The sequence below is a fragment of the Nicotiana sylvestris genome, chromosome 12 (assembly GCF_000393655.2).
Source record: "Nicotiana sylvestris chromosome 12, ASM39365v2, whole genome shotgun sequence".
Taxonomy (NCBI): domain Eukaryota; kingdom Viridiplantae; phylum Streptophyta; class Magnoliopsida; order Solanales; family Solanaceae; genus Nicotiana; species Nicotiana sylvestris.
This window is the reverse complement of record NC_091068.1, coordinates 113,203,537-113,226,741: the sequence shown is the minus strand read 5'-3', so window position 1 is coordinate 113,226,741 and position 23,205 is coordinate 113,203,537. Positions and strand designations below refer to the sequence as shown.

Here is a 23,205-nt window from a genome sequence, read left to right as displayed (position 1 = left end):
TGCACACCCATAGTGAGCGCAGGTACCCATTGTTCTAAGTGATTGATACTATGCCCGAGGGGCTGATATGAGTGATTGTGAGGTAGCCCGAGGGGCTGATACTATTCTGAGAGTAAGCCCGAGGTGATGTTACTGATATGATATTGAGCCCGAGGGGCTGTTACTGATATGATATTGAGCCCGAGGGGCTGTTACTGATATGATATTGAGCCCGATGGGCTGTTACTGTTCTGATATTGAGCCTGAGGGGCTGGCACTGTTCTGATATTGAACCCGAGGGGCTGGTTCTATTGATATTATGCCCGAGGGGCGGTTTGTTGTACATGTTTTGCCCGAGGGGCTGTTTACATTTCTATTATTTTTGTTACTCACTTGTAAACTACTTGCTTTACTTGTTGAAAAAAAAGGGTTTTCACTTGATTTCTCACTGCTTTACTGTTAAAGTGGTTTTACTGCTTCAGTATGGAATACCTTGTGTTTTTGCGTGATTTCTTGCCTTCAGTCTTTATTTATTATTATTACTCACTGAGTCGGAGTACTCACATTACTCCCTCTACTTTGTGTGCAGATTCAGGTATGTTTTTGGCTGATCGGAGGCACAGTCATCAGAGTTTAGCAAGGTAGCTGCCGGCGTTCACATCATAGCTTTTCTCTCTCCTCATTTCATTAGTCTATATTTGTACACTCCAGGCTTTCAATTGTATTTATACCCTAGTAGATGATCGTGACTTGTGACACACCGGTTAGGGATGTGTCGGGTTGTGCTTCCATTAATTATATCATTAAATCATATTTAAACTGTTTATTAATGTTTAACTATTTTTGAAAAAGGCGATATGGGTTTGCTGGCTGGCCTTGTCTTCATGAGAGGCTCCATCACGACCGGAGCGGGTTTTGGGTCATGACAAGTTGGTATTAGAGCCTAGGTTACATAGGTCTCATGAGTCATGAGCAGGTTTAGTAGAGTCTCGCGGATCGGTACAGAGATGTCTCTATTTATCCTCAAGAGGCTGCAGAATCTTTAGGAAAACTTCACATTCTTGAATTCTTATCGTGCGTCCTTTGATTCAGCTTGAAATGTAACTCTTTAAATTCCTTCCACGCGTTCTTATGCGCGCATGAGCACTCAATATCAAATGTGCCTTGATGGCTTGTGATTCCCCGATCGAGGGGCGAGATGTGATCTCTGTGAGTTTGATATTGGGACAGTCTGGAGGACTTGAGGCCGAATATTTGCCTATGGCTTGAGCACCGAGGTGCTGATTTTGTGAGCAAGTATTTTTGAACTTATATGTTCGGTAGTGTCCCTATTAGCGGGAGTGATGGCTGTATAACTATGTGATGAGTATGTTAGTACTGCGAGATGTATCCATCTTGATTTGAGGTATAGCCTCGAGTTATGGGTGTGCAAAGAGTCTTTTCATATGTCCTAGTTGGGAGTGAAGTAAATTTCATGTTGCGGTATGAATTCAGACTTAGGAAGACTAAGTGACTGCGTAATTGTTATAACGGTGGAAGGTATACATAAATGTTAGTTTAAGGCGAAGAAGGTGGGTTATCTCATGCGAAGTGTTCTGAGGTTGTACGATCCTTATGTGTCTGCTAGATTTGCGAGTGAATGATACGTGTTGCAACTTAAATTGGGTCGCTTAGTGAGTGAGTGTAACTGTTGCGAGAGTGGAATGCGAGATTTGCAGAAAAGTTAAAATTCTAAATGATCTGTGTTTTCACAAGCTTATAAAAGATTTGAGTTTAATCTCATTATGGTATCATGGCATCAATAGAGTATAAACATTATCAGTTATTGAGCGTGTGTTGATCTATGGCTTCGAGCCAAGTGGGGGAGTCCGCTATTGAATAGTTGATTGCACGGTTATGTGCTCTAATGGTTCCAGTTCGAGGCGTATTTGTAAATAAGTTGTGGCTCGAGTAAAGAAAATTTCAATAAAGGTTATGTTATGTTTTATGGGTGTACGAGAATCGGGGAATGACTTGAGTTGTGGTTGGTAACGAATGCTCGGTGCATAGAGCAGGAAGTTGCTTGGTTATATTGGAATGAGGTCACATTCTACAGTGTCGGAGTGCAAACGAAGCACAAGTTGTTCGGTTCGTTTAATCAATCTAACTGCGATTTGAGTAGAGTGGATGCCTCTAGAGAATGGTCCTATTGTGTTCAAAATTTTACATGCAATAATTGGAGGCTTTCAAGTTGTACATGTGGATAGAAACTGAGTTTTCCTTGGAAGATGTCAAGACTTGTGGTATTTTCCATATTAATTGTGGGATTCTATGTATCAGTATCAGGATATAACGGATTTAGATCCGCAGGAAGTTCTTCAGAGCGAAGTATTTCGAATGTGGTGATTTTAGGAATATTTAAGAGAGAATATCAAGTTGAAGATGAATTAGAAGGAAATTTAGATAGATGGGGTAGCTTGATAGTCGACCGAATCGGTATGGTAAGGATATGATTAATTCCTGGTGTGTGTTCGAGGTAATAAGTTCTTTCAGGTATTTTGCGGTGATGCTCTTAGGTTTTGATGGCTTGCTTAGCTTGATTGAGTTAGAAGGATTCAGTCCTAACAAGTCTGATTTGTGAAAAGGGAACTCGGAGAGTTCTTGATGGTTTTACCGCGGTTTAGAGATGTATATTTTCTATGGGCATGCGTAACATGGGATGTATAGTGATTTTCTTCTAGATGGGACCAATGGAAAGTTCTTAACTGGTTGAGTACGTAGATGTTTGTGGCTCGGAAGGGATATGAATTTCTCGCGGTTATCCTAGAGTGGTACGGTTTATACGGTATGTTAGGTAAGACTGAAATTTGCATTAGAGGTGATGGTGTACATGTGATAGAGACGAACGAAGAGTGGGACCCTGAGGGGTCAATTGGGATTATTCGAGGAGGTGATGACTTTAAAGTTGCATTCACACTTACTCCTATTGTGGTACAGACTCAGACACCAATCGAGGTTGAAGTAACTGCATTAGTTCCATTAGAGGTGGAGGTGGCTCCGCCGGCATCCACCCCCTCTCCATTTGAAGTAGAAGTGGTCACACCTTTTACTGTGATAGTATCAACCACACCTCCATTCAACTCAAAAGCAATACCCTAGGATTATGTTGCTGAGGCTTGGCGAAAAGGGAAGGCCAAGGTAGAGGAATCTGACACTGTACAAGGAATGACTAGGACTGGAAGAGTCTACACGCCTGAACACTTGGGAGGTTCAAGTAAGAATGCCACTACTAGGTAGCCTATCATTGAGCCGGATGACTTACGGAGGAAAGTACAAGCAAAGGAGTATTCCGTCGTTGACCATCTAAACAAAACCCCAGCTCAGATATCTATCCTGTCATTGTTGAAAAATTCAGAGGCACATAAGAACGCCTTAATGAAAGTACAGAGCAATGCTTATGTACCCAATAACATCACTGGCGGAGAAATGGCCAACATGGTGGGACAAGTATTGGAAAGTCATACGATTATCTTCCACGAAGATGAGCTAGTACCTGAGGGGCTGAATTACAATCAAGAATTGCACATTACAGTGCAATTTAAAGACAAATTCATTGCCAGGGTCTTTGTTGATGGAGGTTCAAGGCTCAATATTTGTCCATTGGACACTCTGAAAAGGTTGGACAAAGGTTTTCATGAAATACAGATAGGAGGCATGAACATTAAAGCTTTTGATAGGTCCAAAAGGGCCACGATCAGGGAAATCAACCTTTGCTTGCAGATGAGGCCAACTTGGTTCGACGTCAAGTTTCAGGTGCTTGACATACCAACATCATATAATTTTCTGTTGTGCCGACCATGGATCCATGCCTTCTACACTACATCAAGCCATGAAATTGAATGGAAATGTCAGGAGGTGAACATTCACGGCGACGAGAGTAACCCCATTTACACTAGTCAAACCATCCTGACTATTGGACATAGAAGAAGGCTAGGAGGGAAACCTATTATCACATTGAACGGGTAAATGCCATCAAGAAGGATAAATGGTGGAGCAGTAAAATAGAAAGCATATTGGCCTGGTTTGGATATGAACTCGGCAAAGGATTGGGAAAGAACCTCCAAGGTATCACCAAACCAATACAGCTGAAAAATCATGGTACCACCTTTGGGATCGGATACCAGTACACATGGCAAGAGTATAGAAATTGGTCGCCTCCATGGCTTGGACCGTACTACCCTCTCCGACAACCAGTGCCATGCTTGGAACAAGCTTTTCACCAAGCTGATACAATATGGGGGACTGCAGAAGAGGAAGCACTAGCTGGGTTGAAGAATTTGTTCTTGGAGGATGAGGACATGGACTGCAGTGCCATAATTGAGGAGGAGGAGGAAGAAGGCCTCACCATTCATACTGTAAAGAAGGGAGTCGTTCTTAAGAACTGGACTGCCACACCATCCCGAGCCCGTCGAGTCCCTGGGTAGCTTGGCAGATTTTTACTTCTATAGCCATTCTAAGCATCTAAGATTTCTAGTAATTTTGTTTTAAGATTTACTTGTTTCAAAATAAATGCCCGATTCATCGAGCCGTACTTGTTTGGATGATTTTTCAGTTTTAATCAAATGCATTTGCCCTTTATTATTCATTACTATTTTTACACTTTTCTTTCTACAGCGTTATTATTAATTTTCCTGATGAACCCATGACTGTGACATGTAATAAGGCAACGCAACATGAGGATAGTGATTCAGACGAAGAGGATGGGATACCCAAGGAGATTTTCAGGGAGGTTGAAAATTTTGAAAATAAGCCTAAGTCAAATCTGGACGAAATCGAAGTAGTAAATTTGGGAGACGTCGAGACTGTCAATGAGACTCGCAGCAACATTCACTTGTCACCAACAGAGAAGAAAGAGTACATTCACTTCCTAAAAGAGTTTGAGGATATTTTCGCATGGTCATATAACGACATGACCGGTTTGAGGATGTCCATAGTGGCTCACAAGCTGCCTACTAATCCCATGTTTCCACCAGTGAAGCAGAATCTCAGAAAGTTCAAATCAGACATGAGCCTGAAAATCAAGGAGGAAGTTACCAAGCAGATCAAAGCCAAAGTTCTCAGGGTGGTTGAGTACCCAACCTGGTTAGCTAACATTGTGTCAGTTCCAAAGAAGGATGGGAAGGTCAGAGTATGTGTTGACTATCGGGATTTAAACAGAGCAAGTCCTAAGGACGACTTCCCACTACCAAACATACACATCCTGATCGATAATTGTGCCAAGCATGAACTCCAATGCTTTGTGGATTGCTTCGCGGGCTATCACCAGATCTGGATGGACGAAGAAGATGCAGAGAAGACAACTTTTATTATGCCTTGGGGTGTATACTGTTACAAGATGATGCCATTCGGTCTGAAGAATGCTGGGGCCACTTACATGAGAGCTATGACAACTATCTTCCATGACATGATCCATAAAGAAATAGAGGTGTATGTGGACGACGTCATTGCCAAGTCCAAGAGGGTCGCAGATCACATAAAAGACCTGAGAAAGTTCTTTGACAGGCTCAGAAGGTACAATTTGAAACTGAATCTCGCAAAATGTGCATTAGGGGTTCTCGCAGGAAAATTACTGGGTTTCATTGTCAGTCGTCGAGGGATCGAGCTGGATCCATCCAAAGTCAAATCTATTCAGAAGTTACCACCGCCTAAGAGCAAAAAGGACGTAATGAGCTTCCTACGACGTCTCAACTACATCAGTCGATTCATAGAACAACCCACAGTAATATGTGAACCCTTCTTCAAGATGTTGAGAAAAGATGCCGAAACAATTTGGACAGAGGATTGTCAGAAAGCTTTTGACAAGATCAAGGAGTACCTGTCCACACCACCAGTTCTAGTCTCACCAGAACCAGGATGACCTTTGCTACTCTATCTATCTATATTGGATAGAGCCTTCGGATGTGTTCTGGGACAACATAACGAGACAGAAAGAAAGGAGCAAGCCATATATTACTTGAGTAAGAAGTTCACACCTTATGAAGCACGGTACTCTCTGCTTGAATGCACTTGCTATGCTCTAACCTGGACAACTTAGAAATTGAGGCATTACTTCTATGCCTACACTACATACCTCATATCCAGGATGGACCCTCTGAAGTACATATTCTAGAAACCCATGCCGACTAGAAAGTTGGCCAAGTGGCATATACTGTTGAGTGAGTTCGACATCATCTATGTAACTCAAAAGGCAGTCAAAGGACAAGCATTGGCACATCACCTTGCTGAAAATCTGGTGGGAGGAGCATACGAACCATTGAAGATGTATTTTCCTGATGAAGAAGTATCATTTGTAGGAGAAGACATTACCGAAGCATACGAGGGTTGAAGATGTTCTTTGATGGAGCTGCAAATTTCAGAGGAGTGGGAATTGGAGCAGTTTTGGTATCAGAAATGGGTCAACATTATCCGGTATATGCTAAACTCAGATTTTCCTACACCAACAACATGGCAAAGTATGAAGCATGCATACTAGGGCTCAACATGGCAGTCGACATGAATATTCAGGAGCTGCTGGTAATCGGTGACTCAGATCTGCTTGTACACCAAGTAAAAGGAGAATGGGCCACCAAGAATTCCAAGATATTGCCATATGTGCACCATGTGCCTGAATTGAGAAAGAGTTTCACGAAGATAGAGTTCCGACATGTGCCTAGAATTCAGAATGAGTTCGCCGATGCATTGGACACTTTATCATCCATGATACAGCATCCAGATAAGAATTATATTGATTATATTCTAGTGAAAATTCATAATCAGCCGGCATATTGTGCTTGTGTTGAAGAAGAAACAGATGGAAAACCTTGGTTCCATGACATCAAGGAATACTTATTAAAGGGAGAATATCCGCAGCATGCAAATCACACTCAGAAACGCACACTTCGGAGATTGTCCAATCACTTCTTCCACAACGGAGGAAACTTGTACAAGAGAACTCCTGATTTAGGTTTTCTAAGATGTGTCGACGCAAAGGAAGCTTCTAAGCTACTTGAGGATGTACATGCCGGGACATGTGTCCCACACATTAATGGTTTTGTCTTGGCTAAGAAGATACTTAGGGCTGGTTACTTTTGGATGACCATGGAAACAGATTGCATCTAGTATGTCCGCAAATGCTTTCAATGCCAGGTGCATGCCGATATGATAAAAATGCCGCCAAACGAGCTCAATGCAACAAGCTATCCTTGGCCATTCGCCGCTTGGGGAATGAATGTTATTGGTCCAATTGAGCCCAATGCTTCAAATGGACACAGGTTATTCTGATAACCATTGATTACTTCACAAAATGGGTAGAGGCTGCATCTAAAAAGCTGTAACCAAGAAAGTCATCGCAGATTTTGTAAAGGATCAAATTGTTTGTTGATTCGGAGTTCCCGAGTCCATTGTTACTGATAATGCCTCCAACCTCAACAATGATCTGATAAAAGCCATGTGTGAAACTTTCAAAATCAAGCACAAGAATTACACAACCTACAGACCTCAGATGAATGGAGCCGTAGAAGCCGCCAACAAAAACATCAAGAAGATAACTAAGGAAAATGGTAGAGAACCACAAACAATGGCATGAGAAGCTACCTTTTTCTTTATTGGGATACCGCACTATAGTTCGCACATCAACCAGGGCAACCCCTTACATGCTGGTTTATGGTACCGAAGCTATCATCCCAGCCGAAGTAGAGATTCCTTCCTTGAGAGTCATACAAGAAGCTGAACTCAGCGATGCAGAGTGGATAAGGAACCGCTATGAACAATTGGCCCTTATCGATGGAAAGAGGATGAATGCAGTATGTCATGACCAACTTTATCAGAATAGAATGACCAGAGCTTTCAACAAAAAGGTCAAACCATGGCAATCTGCACCAGGTCAATTGGTGCTGAAGAAGATCTTCCCACATCAAGATGAAGCCAAAGGGAAATTCTCTCCCAACTAGCAAGGTTCGTACATGGTTCACAGGGTGCTGACAGGAGGAGCACTCATACTTGCAAAAATGGATGGAGAAATTTGGCCAAAACCAATCAATTCAGACGCAGTCAAAAGATACTATGCTTAGATTATTTACATTTTTCTCATCTAATGTAATTGAACTACACTTGACCTGATTCCCATTTAAGAGGGGATATGTAGGTAGCCTTCTGGGTTCGGTCATATCATAATAAAATTTTCATTTCCCCCCAAGATCGGAAACTGGGGCAGAATTTTGAGGAGGGTCCTCAAAATTTCGGAGCAAGTCCAGCCAACGCCATTATGTATCAGACGGTCAGTAATCAGTTAAGAAACTAGGGCCGAATTTTGAGAAGGATTCTCAAAATTCCGAAGAAGGTTTAGCAAGGCCTATCATCCTCAAATAGCCGAAGGATCATCTACTAAACTAGGGCCGACATAAGAGAGCTGCAATGCCTTTGAGATATGTCACAGTCACTAGTTCATCAAAATTACTTAACTTATCAATATATTTCTGAAATAATGCTATTTTTATCAACAGTTACATAATTTTCAAAAACTCTATTTCCATAACAGTCAGGTGTTACCTATGGGAACTCGGAAGGGCTTTCAGGACGGAGCAAAGCAAAGCCAGCCGACAGAAGCATGAACCAACCTTCCCCCACAAAACTTACAATTTTTCTTTGAACGAAGGCATATCTAACGTGGCAATAACATCCGCAAATACATACACATAACAAATTCGCTATCAATCAGGACATCAGACACCAAATGTATCTCTAGCTAAGACATACACTACTCTTATTTGCTACTTGCTCTCCGCATGAGGCTAATCCTTGCGTCCATACTTGCATGAGGATAATCCTTGCCTCTAATATTTGCATTAGGCTAACCCTTGCCTCCATACTTGCATGAGGCTAATCCCTGCCTCCCCATCTTGCATGAGGCTAATCCCTACCTCCATATCTGCATGAGGCTAATCCTTGCCTCCATATTTGCATGAGGCTAATCCTTGCCTCCCTGTTTGCATGAGGCTAATCCTTGACTCCCTGTTTGCATGAGGCTAATCCTTGCCTCCAATATTTGCATGAGGATAATCCTTGCCTCCACATCTGCATGAGGCTAATCCCTGCCTCCATATCTGCATGAGGCTAATCCCTCCCTCCGTATTTGCATGAGGTTAATCCTTGACTCCATATTTGCATAAGGCTTATACTTGCCTCCCTACCTGCATGAGGCTAATCCATGCCTCCACATCTGCATGAGGCTAGTCCCTTCATCCATATCTACATGAGGCTAATCCATGCCTCCGTATTTGCATGAGGCTAATCCATACCTCCATATCTGCATGAGGCTAATCTTTGCCTCCATATTCGCATGAGGCCGATCCCTGCCTCCATATCTGCATGAGGCTAATCCTTGCCTCCCTTCTCTGCATGAGGCTAATCCCTGCCTTCATTTGCATGAGGCTAATCCTTGCCTCCCCATCTGCATGGGACTAAGCATTGTCCCTCTTTGCATGAATATTTCTCTATTTCTAGTACTATTTATTTGTTTTTCAATCGGGCTAAGCTCTGCCCTCCATTTCACAAGACTAAGCCTTGTCTTGTTAACATCATGACTATTGCATATCATGGGCTAAAATATCGCCAATCTATCCAAAGGCGTCATAGTCTAAAAGGCATCATCCTCATAGCCGTAAGACACCATGCCATGGCCTGAGGATCCCTCAAAAATTTGCATATCATTATTCAAAGGCGTCATGGTTCGGAGGCACCATTGTCATGGACCGAGAACATCATTTCATGGCCCACAAATCCCTCACTAAACAATTCATGGCCCAGGACGTCATGGTCCAAGGATGTCATCTTTAACCGTCCAAAGACAACCTTCATGATCCAAAAGGGAATCTGCATCATGTTTAAATTTTCGCAAATATAGGTTTGTAGCATCTTTAATCTGCAGGTAACCATCAAGCAACTGCTATCCTAGCAGGAGCGATCTCGCTCCAGTTCCTTCAGTTGTCCCGAACCCTAACCACTCACCATAGCAGCTTCTATATCTCGTGTCCGTTCTTGCAATAATTTCATCGACATATTCCGCCGATGAATCCAGAACTACACATGGTCTGATTCCTGTAAAACCAGGGATATGTAGGCAACTTGAAGATCGGAGTCTAGCCTCTGTGTTTCTAAACATCCCGCCCGGTAAAAATTGGCCATCATTTCTTTACCCGAAAACTTTCCTTTCCAGGTAAAGAGCGGCAGCTGTTGATACCTAATTTTTCCCTATATATTTTTAATACATAAATAAACTTTCAAAATAGCATATATGCATATATAAGCATGCATAAGAATTTTTATAATTTTTCTATAATTTTTAAAGGTTTCAAATTGATTTATTTCCTCCCTTTTTACTCATAAAATCTCCAATAATTATCCTTTAAATTATTTTTGTGGTGATTTGGCCATCTAAATTCTATATTTATGCCAAAATATTATTAAAATATTTTTAGTGCATTTTTATAATTGCATTTGCATTTTTTAAAGTCAATTTGCATCTAATTGCAATATTAACCCTATTAATGTACAATTATGTTATTAATGCATAAAAGGGTATTTTATACTTTAAAAATATTAAACAATTATTTTTTAATCATTTTCAGTACACGAAATATTTTTAGAAATTATTTTTATTATTTTTATAAATTGTATAGTACTGAAAGTGACTATTTAAAACTTAGCCAAATTTATTTCAATTTCAGTCTAAATTCAACCCAATACCCAACCCAATTTCCAATTTAATTACTCGACCTAGGCCCTAAACACATTTTACCCGACCCAGGCCCCCCTGATCCTGGCCGTTGATCTCTAAGATCAACCGCCCGTATTTGTTCTTACCATTTTTAATTCCAAACGACCCCCCAAAACCTAATTCATTCTACAATCCACCCCGCCGCCCTAAAATCCATATGCTCTCAAAACACTCGCAACCTAACCCTAATCTTCAAACGCCGACCTCCCATCTCTGGCCATCACCGGTGACCTCTCATCGTCTCTCAAGCCTCCAATGGCTTCTCTCATGCCATTCTTGCTTTCTCTAAGGCTCTCAAGGGCCCAGGGCCTTGCCGACTTGCATCTACGGTTCATCTCCTGCCTGTTCTTGTCTATTCCAGTGTGATTTTAGGCGAAATCGTTCTATATTTGTTACGATCTATGGGTTTTTAAACAGGTTTCTTCATCTCTGTATGGGTCTCTTTCGAAACCCTAATTTCCTTTTCTATACCTCCTAGATTTGTACATATCTAGGACGATTTGAGTTTGTTTTTGAGTGTTTTACATTATCCTTGAGGTTCTTTCAAGAATCATATGATTTCAAGTGTTTCTTCACCTTTTCTAAAACTAGGGTTTTCAGAATCTCTTTTAAAACTTTGTTTAATTTTTTAGGGTTCTTCGTTTGGTTTTTGTGTATTAGCATGACTGACCTGTTCTCGTTTTGAGTTCTTGTGATTACTCGTGACTGACTTGCCTTGATATGCTTCTACTGAGTTTCTTAGTCTAAAACTTTCATTGATTCTATGTGCTTGTATTCATCTTGACTGTTCATATCAACTTCCATCTTTCTCACTGAATCAGTATTGTTTAACTTTCATTTTTTGCTAAAGTTGTGTGTCGATTCCTGACTATCCATGTCTTACTTTATTTATATGTTAAACATGCTGACTATTTTCATGACTTTCTCTTTGATTGAGCTATGTAATATTCTGAATTCCTTATCTCTTGGTTTGATTTGAACACTTTCCTTTAAACCTTCGATTCTTACTTTTCTACTCGATTTGATTGATTTACCTACCTTAATTAGTTTCCCCTTACCTTGTCTGCGTTGTTACTTGATTCTTACTGATTATTTCCTTAATTAGAGTTTTCTGAACCTAGCCCTAATTTCCTGTTCTATACTTGCACTTTTTGAAGTCTTTCCTATTTGTTATACTCCAGCTATGTATGATTTCTTTCCTTACTTGTCACCTGCTCTTTACCGTTTGAACTAATTCCCTTAATTAAGGGAAGACTCGAACTAATTTTATTCTGAGTTCTATGATTACTGAACAATTTGATTCTTACCTTATTTACCTAGCTTTCAAAATTACTATATATATTGCTCTCTTCTACAGTCTTACACACACACGCACAGACATTAGTTCACATCTCTCTTACACTCAAAGGCTCTTCTACTTTCTTTGTTACTTACTGTTGTTACTAAATTAGCCGGCTGCAAGCCAAGGCTAATTATTACACTATCCTGTTCTTTACCTTTTGTTTGCTCTCTTTACTGGTATGTTTTGATTTTAAATTCAATCTTTCAAACCAATGTGTTTCCTATTACTTCAGTTTATCATATTCCTAATATGTTTCTATCTATTGTTTTGCTGTTCAACATGTAATTGACCTATTACTTCACCTAGCTATGTCTTATGACTTCTAGAATCAGCATGTCTTATGAACTAGTAGTCTGTTTATATTTGACTCTACCTTGTCTTTGAATGCTGGTTTACTTGCTAGTTAGTTTCTAGCATGAACCTTTCTTTGCAAAGTAATTTTGTTACTCTAAGTTGTATGATTCTATGTTGGTTCTGAAATTCTTACTATGTTGTATCATTATCTATCCCTAATCCCATGACCCCCTAAAGCACCTCTGATTCTATAACTATGTTCTAATTAGCACCCTTGAATCCATGTCTTACTGTTTGCACTACTGGCTACCCCCTTTATTGCAAAGACTTCTGTTTGCTTGTATTGTGTGTTCCCAACCCCCCAATTACCCCTGTATGAAGGTTTGTTATGTTGTTTGATTACATAACTCTTGTCAAAAATTGTTTTACTGAACAATTCTTCTATTTACAAAACTACTTCAACTGAGTCTTTTCAAATACTGTTTTCCTATTAAAACTTTTCAAAACCATGTCAAGCACTCCCACTCTACTCTTAGGTCCTTAAGTTCTGCCCCTCCAGTGTGTGACTGCCTTGGGATCCCTATGAGATCCCTCTGAACTCTGATGCACTGGAGCTGGATCTTCCATACTGCACTTACTCAGTTCTGGTTATAAAGTCTAGGTATGAGCATTGCCCGGGATCCTTGAGGTCCTTAGGGAACTCTGACGCACCTAAACAATGATATTGTCATGAAATTTGGCATTTGAGGCTATTGGAGGGTTGGGAAAGTCATTTGGGCCTGCTTCAGGCTCCCTATAGTTAACTTCTTCTTTTCTTTATTGTTTATGTAATTTATTTAGCTGGTATGTAATAATTATTTGTAAACAACATTGGGGTGATTAGTGAAAAGGGGTGGGTAGTTACATATCTGTGGGGTAATTCGAGTAGATACCATGCTTATAGGATTATATTAATATACTTGCTATGTTTGCTTTACCACGCTAGAAACCATGCTTATAGGGTTTGAAAGGTTCCCATAATAGAAATCATGTCTATAGAGTTTAAATGGATTCAATAATAGAAACCATGTCTATATGTTTAAAATCAACTTTATAATTAGATACCATGCCTATAGAGTAAAGTGATTGAGTTCAATTTCCGCTACTGCATGTATTTACATCTGTCTCACTAGCATCAGCTTTTAACAATTAGATATCATGCCTATAGGATTTAAAATCAGAAATTCCACTTATAGAACTTAAAATCAACTTAGTTTAAACAAGTCGGTCTAATTCATGTTAGTTGGCTTTGAAACTGGCCTAATCAATTGTTTGTTTCCTTAAATGATTTTTTTAAGCATTGGCTTAATTTACTATCACTAAATAGCATGCCTATAGGAATTCAAGAGTCTGTTTAAAAAACTGTTCACTGTTTTACCACATCAACGTAGTTATCATGCTCTTAGGACATCACTGTTCTGCGTTTAGGCAAGCGTATAGGGCATTTTAAATTCTGCAACTCTGAAACTGTATTTTTGCTACTTAAAGTTGTTCAACTCTTACAGGTTTAAAATCAGTAGGCAAACTGATTAGGACTTCATTGTCGAGTTTATAAAAAACAAATTTGCATATTTCTGTTCATTGACATCCACTTTTTTTTTGGCAATCCACTAGGCAAGTGCCTAGGGCTAGTTTTTATTAATAAAAGTAAAGAAAAATACAACAATTAGGAAGAGTACAAATAAGGGGGACAATAGCACCGGTGTTGTTACCCATATGCCTTGGCTATATAATCACTCCTTTGCACCTCACATTGTCTTATGATGGCAGCCTCATGTAGAGGATTCATGGTAGCTGCCGACAAAGTCTCACGAGGGCATATAATCTCATAGCCGTGTGGATATTTTTCCAAAGGCATAGGACCAAGGCAACACAGACCGGGCTAAACCTTACCTTACTAATCCTATTGAGCCAAAGAAAAAGCCTCATCTTCTAACAAACATGTAAAAAATAGGAACTTGAAAGTACCAAGTACTCTATGATCGCCATAGAGTTTATAACACACTCTATGACGCTATTACAAGTGATGATGCTTTGAAAATAATAAACTAAAACAATGTAGAAATTTGAGTCTTGCCCCTCATTTGTCAAACTTGTGAGTTGTTCAATTTGAACTTCCTTAAAATCCTCTGTAATCTTCAAATAATCTTCAAAATTCTTCATTTTTTCTCTGATCTATTGGACCTCGTAGATATTGAGGGGGCAACCCCTTTTTGCTTTGCCGCTCTCATTGGGAATTGCCTGAGTGTTATTTCTTGAGTCCCCTTCTTTTTTTCACTTTGCAAATCTCCAATTGTAGCCGCCCTTTCTGGACATTATTCAATCAATTCATCTTCTTCCGCTTCGTCGGAAATAGCAACACGTAAATTGATCTCTAGTTTTTGATTTGTTTCTTCTTGTATAACCATCCATAATGGTTCATGCCTCTTCGTTCTCTTTGCACTACAAGGTTCTTGCCTCTTTTCCACTAAAACTTTCTGCTTTTGTGTATTCGTTTTCGAGCTACTTGAGTATGCATATCTATGAGGTTTTGGACTGGTCAAAGCATCCAATAGAGCCTAGTCATGGTTTCAAATCAAAGCAATGTTTGAAATCTCACCTGAATGTTTAACAGTGTCCAATTCTACTGCTGCATCACCTGTAGTGTGATGTTGTTGTTGTGGTGGACTTCCTGGAGTATGCTTCTGCTGTCCAGCCATGAAACTTATAGGATGCTGATGTCCTGCATTTGGTAGATATTCACCTTGAGTGCCTGCACGTTTGTGTTGCTGTGCAATAGATTTACCCGCTTCTGAGATAGCTTCTAGACTGTTTGTACTATGCTGCTGCTGCCCAGAATGAGTAACGGCTATGGTGCTTGTAAAATTTTGCTGTTGCTACTGCATAATAGGTGTAGGTGTTATTACAATTTGACTTGTAGTATAACTTGCAGTGGCCTTCTTGGATTCTACAGCTTGAATCAATCTTTCAGCTGCACTGTCCAAATTTCCAGCAGCTTCTGCGTTTTGTTGAATAGCACTTGGAAGTGCTGCTGCTATTTGCTGATCCTGCTGTTCATCGAGTGTAGTAGATATTGCAGCAGTTGACAGCTTTGCAATTTGCTGTTGCTGTTCAGTAGCTACTGATGCTACTACATTTTGCTCCTCCACACAGGTATCAGGTTGTATGTTTGTAGTTTGCTCCTGCTGCCCATGCCTATTTGGTCCAGATTTAGGCACAAAAACTGTTGCTTTTGCATTCAGTTTGCTGTTGGATTTTATCATAGTAGAGCTGCAATTTTTTGGTACAGAGGGTGATCCAACTGATATCAACTCTTCATCTTCACTCTCTTGATTTTCATTCTCACTCGAATTCCCTACATACGCATCACCACTGTTTTCCATCCCCCTCAAATTTGCCTTAATAACTTCATTGTTATTTCCAGATGACAACATCAATTCACTTCCAAATTCACCACAAGATTCCAGAGACTGTGATGACACTTCATAAACTGAGGTGTTCAATGTGACCATTGGTTGTTTAAACATATTTGTATGCATCATCATTGCAACAACTGCAAGTGCAGCCTGCTCAATTCCAGCTGTAAATTTGTTCGACTGCTCAGCTTTCTCCAGAGCTGCCCTAACACCTAAAACATCTGTACCTTGCCCCTCATCATGTACATCAGTAGCACCTGCTGGTTTTTCAACTGTTGTAGTAGATATAACACTCTTTGCATCTAGAGACTTAGGAGGAGCTGTTTGTTGTACTGTAGTCTGCCCTACTGATGCAAGTCGATCAAACTCCTTACCATCATGCACAACAACATTATCAACCACTGGGACAGTAGCAATCCCTGTATCATCAGTTGCACCCATAGCAACAGTTCGATCAACTGTAAACTTCAATGGAACAGTAGCTTCTAGATTTGACACCACACAAGTTAACTGTTTTCCAGGTACTACAATAGGCTGCCGAGCTGCAATTGGTATAGCAGCATGTATAGTCAGAGAATTAATCCGTTGCCCAGCTTCATTTGTATCAACCACCAAACACAATTGTCCATCCATTGGTGCTGCTGTATCTTCAACAATACCAGCATTAGTGCTCCTAACCATTTCACAATTTGAAACAGCTACATTAGCTATACTTAGGATCCCTTCACGATTCAAATCAATGCAGCATTAGTGTCATTTCCATGAAATGTTCCGGTGGAATTAGCTGCAGTAGATTGCTTGTTTACAACAATTGTTCCAGTTTCTGTTCCATTGGAAGTCTCATCACCTGCTGCATCACCTACCATTGGGGTCTCACCTATAGAAAGACCATCAACTGCTCGATTAATCAATTTCTCATTTTTCAAATTAACACTTTGTTTTCCTCCTTCATAATGCAAAAGCTGCTGCCCGACTAAAAATTTTTTTGCGACTTCATCAACCAGCTTACCACCTGTTATTTCCATATCTATTTGATTCAATCTTTTGGCATTCAAATAGTCCCTAGCATCACCTTGTAACTTGTCAAAATTGGTCACCTCCACAACAGGCATATTACGACCAACTGCTACTTCCTCTGCCATCACCTCCTTTACTGCTCGCTCCTTCATCACTCGGCAAACTTTTGCATCATGTCCTTGATGCTTGCAATAGGGGCAATAGTTAGGAAGATTATCATACACCACCTCCTGATAATGCACGATATTTTTGCCCGAAATTCTATCCACAATAAGCAGCTTCACCTTTTTAGGATGTTTGTCCAAGAGATTAAGAATTACCTTCACCCTCGCAGCACTAGGTCGTGTTCTTTCTTGCGTCGCCTTGTCCACAGCAAGAGCTTTACCAACAGCTGAAGCAATAGACATTAACGACCTCTTAGCAAAGAAATTTGGTGGCAAACCTGGAAAGGAGATCCACATGACTGCCATAGACGTTTCCTCTTTCGGATTGAATCCTAAGGTCCATGGGAATGTTCTAAAAAAGAATTCATCCCCTTTTGCCTTGACATAACCAGTTGATCTTGATAAAAATAGAACATAATCACTGTAAAGATCAAATCTGATCAATAAGTGACGAAATTCCAGCAGTCCAATATTGCATTGACCTTGAACATCGAATTGCGACGAAAATATTTTTCGAAATTCCTGTAGCTCAAGTTTTCCATATGAGAACTTCATTATAACTGCTTGGTGCAGTCCTTCTTCTCTTGTAAACTCGTTAACTTCATCCATGGTGAAGTTTATAGTTGGTTCTCCATGCTCAAAAGTTACAGTAGCTAGATCGAGATTTGACGAAATTGCGGCAGAATGTTTAGAGACAAGCTGCGATGCATATGACTGTTTTGGGTTTGGATTAGTTACCAGTTGGCTAGTGTTTTGAATAGTCTCTCCCACAGCTTGGAGCTGGGAAGAGACGATGGCAGCCATGGAAGCTACTATGACATTACACTAGTATGCAACACTACATCGTGAAGACAAAATCAAAGAGAGACTGCCCAGTTAAAGAAAATCTGGGCGTTTTTGCTGCAGTAAATGTCTTACACTTTTGAAGATCTACAACGGATGGAAATGATTTCAAGGATGAAACCAATTGGGGATTGTGCGCAAAGAGAAGGGGGTTCTTTTGAGACTAATCTTGTGATGTTATCTTGCCGGACGCCGGAGTTATGGCTCGATGAATAGTGACGGAATTACTATTCACCTTCTTCCTGTGATGGATATTTTGGTTCTTCTCCCATTGACATCCACTTAGATATCCTGTTTAGGTCTTTTCTCTAATAAAAACTGCTCTTGTTTGTGTTTGAGACGTGCTGCTTATGTGCATTACTTGTGGAGGTAAACTCGGGCCTCTTAATTGCTTCTTTATGCATTTATCTGTTAAGTCTTATGTGTTCTTGCTTATCGCCTAGAATTTTTTCTAGGAATGGATTCAATAATAGAAACCATGTCTATAGGTTTAAAATCAACTTTATAATTAGATACCATGCCTATAGAGTAATGTGATTGAGTTCAATTTCCGCTACTGCATGTATTTACATCTGTCTCACTAGCATCAGCTTTTAACAATTAGATATCATGCCTATAGGATTTAAAATCAGAAATTCCACTTATAGAACTTAAAATCAACTTAGTTTAAACAAGTCGGTCTAATTCATGTTAGTTGGCTTTGAAACTGGCCTAATCAATTGTCCGTTTCCTTAAATGATTTTTTTAAGCACTGCCTTAATTTACTATCACTAAATAGCATGCCTATAGGAATTCAAGAGTCCGTTTAAAAAACTGTTCACTGTTTTACTACATCAACATAGTTATCATGCTCTTAGGACATCACTGTTCTGCGTTTAGGCAAGCGTATAGGGCGTTTTAAATTCTGCAACTCTAAAACTATATTTTTTCTACTTAAAGTTGTTCAGATCTTACAGGTTTAAAATCAGTAGGCAAACTGATTAGGACTTCATTGTCGAGTTTATAAAAAACAAATTTGCATATTTCTGTTCATTGACATCCACTTAGATATCCTGTTTAGGTCTTTTCTCTAATAAAAACTGCTCTTGTTTGTGTTGAGACGTGCTGCTTATATGCATTACTTGTGGAGTTAAACTCGGGCCTCTTAATTGCTTCTTTCTGCATTTATCTGTTAAGTCTTATGTGTTCTTGCCTGTCGCTTGGAATTTTTTCCTTTTCAAACACCTTAGGGGTTGTCTAGAATTGCCCAGATTTAGAGGTCCTGAAATACCTCCAGGGCCACGAGGAAGGGACGGGTAGTGCACGCATAGGACATTGTCAAGGTTACTAGAACGCTTTAGGCTATGACCAAGGGGAGGGACTTGGGTAGAACAGGATATGATGACTACGCGCTAATGTCACATGTAGCCTCTCATTGAGGAGTGTTTATTGGACATTGCGTGGGATGATCCTGTAGCCTAACCAACCTAGGACCCCTCCTCCCAAATTCCCTTTGCTTCAACTTTACTTTCCTGTATGTACACAATTTGTTCAAGTCTTTCCTTCGTCTTATTATTTGAGTCATGTAATGTCCAAACCTGCTCTTATTTGTAATAATGTGTTAAATGACTAGTTCATAAGTATAAGTTTGGCCGGTACCCACCGTTGTGGATTGAGAGGGGTGTCTAACACCTTCCCCTCATGGTTATTTCGAGCCCTTACCCTAAATCTCAGGTAATGCAAACCAATCAAAGAGTTAATTACTCTGGGTGCCCTAACGAACCATAATCCGTTAGGTGGCGACTCATCAAACCCAAATTCCCAAAAGGAAATGAGTTATTACCCCCATGAATGTCGAAACCTGGACTTCTCTCTCCACTGAGGGAAAAAGGGGGGCTCGACAAGATTCCCCTTTTCTATATAAAGGGGGTCCTTTCCATATTGTAATGATTGATTTCTCCATACTAAATGAATAAGAACATTCTCTCTGCTCTCTAACATATTCCCTTGATATTATTACTTCCATTTATTATCTTCATTATTGTTCATCATTTATTGCTTATCATTGGTCATAAAGAGCCTTTGTTGATTTCATTATAATTGTTAGTCGCTCTTCAACTGCCTCCGATAGCTCCTAGCCGAGCCCTGGAATCGACCTTGAGGCCCCCGAATCGACAAGTTCGAGGCCCTGATTGTCAAGCTATTGGTTTGGTTATCACCTTATTCCTAACTCTTATTTTATTTCTAAGTCTCACACATAGCATCAACTGCTTACAACTAGTATAAAAATAGATCACGTATTTTTAGAGTCCCACAATCAAATTAAATTGTTATTACCATTTTCACGGTAAACAGTTTGGCGCCCACCGTGGGGCTAAAAATAATAGTGATTATTTTCTTGCTGGTTTCATTACACAACGCAAGTTATCTTTCACACATGTTCTTGTCCAAGATCTTTAAATTTCAGGTCGGAATGCCTAACTCGGTATATAGAGGTGAAAATAGCTATCTCGAGAACCTTGGAGAGAATGGTGTGGTTAATCCAGGTATCAGTATACCACCACAGAACCCTGTGAACGCACCAGAGCCGACCTCCAAGGGTACGACCTCACACGACGCCCAATGCATTGACGCTGCTCCTCGCATTCACCAGAAAGCACGCCAAAAGGTTCCGTGGGAAACTCGACAAAATCCAACCTGGGCAAAAAAGGAGATTCCTCGGCATATCATTCATATGATTATTAGAGGGACCGACATTCCCCAAGGGCCCATGATCAAACGGACAAAAATATCCGCTGCAGAAGAAGTGCCGACCCAAGACCGTGTGGCCGAAGGTACCTCTGCATTCAGCGAAGAGGATCTCGAGACCTTGGCAGAACCATACAACGAAGCACTGCTAATCTCATTTCTTTTAAGCAACGTTTGAGTTAAACGTGTGCTCATGGATCCAGGCAGCTCGGCCAATATAATCAGGTCAGAGGTAGTAGAATAGCTTGGGTTGCTTGATCAAATCATACCCACCTCCCGGGTCATCCACGGCTTCAACATGATCGGCGAGGTAACAAAAGGAGAAATCACCATCCCGGTCGACATGTCCGGTGCGGTTCAGAACACTAAGTTTCAAGTCATCAATGGCGACATAAGGTACAATACATTGCTTGGCAGGCTGTGGATACACAATATGAGGGCGGTACCGTCAACTCTGCAATAGATGATAAAATTTCCGACAAAATATGGCATAACGACCATATATGGAGAGTAGCATGCAGCGAAAGAAATGTTCGCAGTTTACCAAGAGGCATTGATCCCCACGCGCCCGACCTCAGATGAGTCTAGGGGTATACAGACACCCAAGGACGACGAAGAAGATTTCTTTGCTCCTCGAACTTTTGTTGCCCCCGAAGAGTCGGATGCAAAGAAATCAACAATCGAAGATCTAGAGCAGGTTATTTTGCTCGAACACCTCCCAGATCGTAAGGTATACCTGGGAACAGGATTGACTCCTGAACTTAGAAAAGAATTCATTGAATTTCTTATTAACAATATCGACTGTTTTGCTTGGTCCCACTTAGATATGATAGGAATTTCGCTGGAAATAACCTCCCACAGACTAAGTGTCGAGCCCAGGTGTAAATCGGTGATGTAGAAAAAAAGACCCCAGTTCGAGATAAAACACACATTCATCAAGGAAGAGGTAACGAAACTTCTTAAAATAGGGTCCATTAGAGAGGTAAAGTACCCCGAATGGTTGGCCAACGTAGTAGTGGTACCCAAAAAGTGGAATAAGCTAAGAATGTGCGTAGATTATAAAGATTTAAATAAGGTGTGTCCCAAGGATTCATTCCCATTGCCTAAAAGCGATCGTCTGATCGATGGTACGACCGGCCACGAGACCCTCACCTTTCTCGATGCCTACTCGGGGTATAACCAAATTTAGATGAACCCCGAGGATAGGGAGAAGTCTTCGTTCATCATGAAATATGGTACCTACTATTACAATGTAATGCCCTTCGGACTAAAAAAATGCAGGGGCTACGTATTAGCGTCTAGTTAATAAAATGTTCGAGCATCAAGTAGGGAAATCCATGGAAGTTTATATTGATGATATGCTAGTTAAGTCCCTACGCGTACAGGACCATTTGACTCATATGCAGGAAACATTCGACATCCTCAGAAGTTACAACATGAAGCTCAACCCTTAGAAATGTGCCTTCGGAGTGGGTTCGGGCAAATTCCTGAGCTTCATGGTATCAAACATGGGGATCGATATTAACCCCAACAAAATCAAGGCCATCGAAGAAATCATGGTGGTAATAATGTAAAGGCCGTGCAACGTCTGACATGGCGAATAGCGGCTCTGGGCAGATTCATATCAAGGTCATCCGACATGAGCCATCATTTCTTCTCTTTACTCAAAAAGAAGAACAACTTTGAATGGACTCCAGAATGCCAACACGCCTTAGAGGAGTTGAAATGATATCTGACTAGCCCACTTCGGCTCCATACGCCAAAGGAGGATGAAACACTATATCTATACCTAGCCGTATCTGAAATAGCGGTAAGCGACGTGCTGGTTCGAGAAGAGCAAGGTATGCAATTTCCTATTTATTATGTAAGCCGGACCCTAGGGGATGCCGAAACTAGGTATCTACACCTAGAAAAATTGGCTCTCGCGTTAATAAGCACCTCGCGAAAATTAAAGCCCTATTTTCAATGCCACCGTAATTGCGTTCTAACGACATATCCTCTCCGGAGCATATTGCATAAACCCGAGCTATCGGGCCGATTGGCTAAATGGGGCATCGAACTCGGGGGTATGATATCAAGTATCAACCACGAACGACCATCAAGTCCAAGATTCTGGCGGACTTCGTGGCCGATTTTTTGCCCTCCCTCGTGCCCAAGGTAGAAAAGGAACTTTTACTAAAATCAGGCACGTCTTCCGGGGTATGGACCCTATTCACTGACGGCACCACTGTCACACCTCCTTTTTACCTACACCCGCAAGGGCATAGGGGAGTTTTTCCAATTAAAGGACAATTAAAACGGGATTTATTATTAAAGATTTAGAGTCACCACTTGGGAGATTTATGGTGTCCCAAGTCACCGGTTGAATACCGAATCGAGGAAAAGATTGACTCTGTATTACAGTTCGCAAACCAGAAATTTGAGTAAGGAATTCTGTTAACCCAGGAGAAGGCGTTAGGCATTCCCGAGTTCCGTGGTTCTAGCACAGTCGCTCAATTGTTATATTTGGCTTAAATTATCTGATTTTAACAATTATGAACCTATGTGCAAATTTTAACCTTAACCGCTTTTATTCATTTTTAAAGAAAATTG

The 23,205-nt window shown here is 40.5% G+C and overlaps 1 protein-coding gene across 1 annotated transcript; it reads left to right on the top strand.

The window, feature by feature from the left end:
- Positions 1-6,498: 6,498 nt before the first annotated feature.
- LOC138883559 (uncharacterized) lies at positions 6,499-7,116 on the top strand. Its single transcript, XM_070164254.1, has one exon. The coding sequence runs from the start codon at positions 6,499-6,501 to the stop codon at positions 7,114-7,116; it is 618 nt and encodes a 205-aa protein (XP_070020355.1).
- The last annotated feature ends 16,089 nt before the right edge of the window (positions 7,117-23,205 follow it).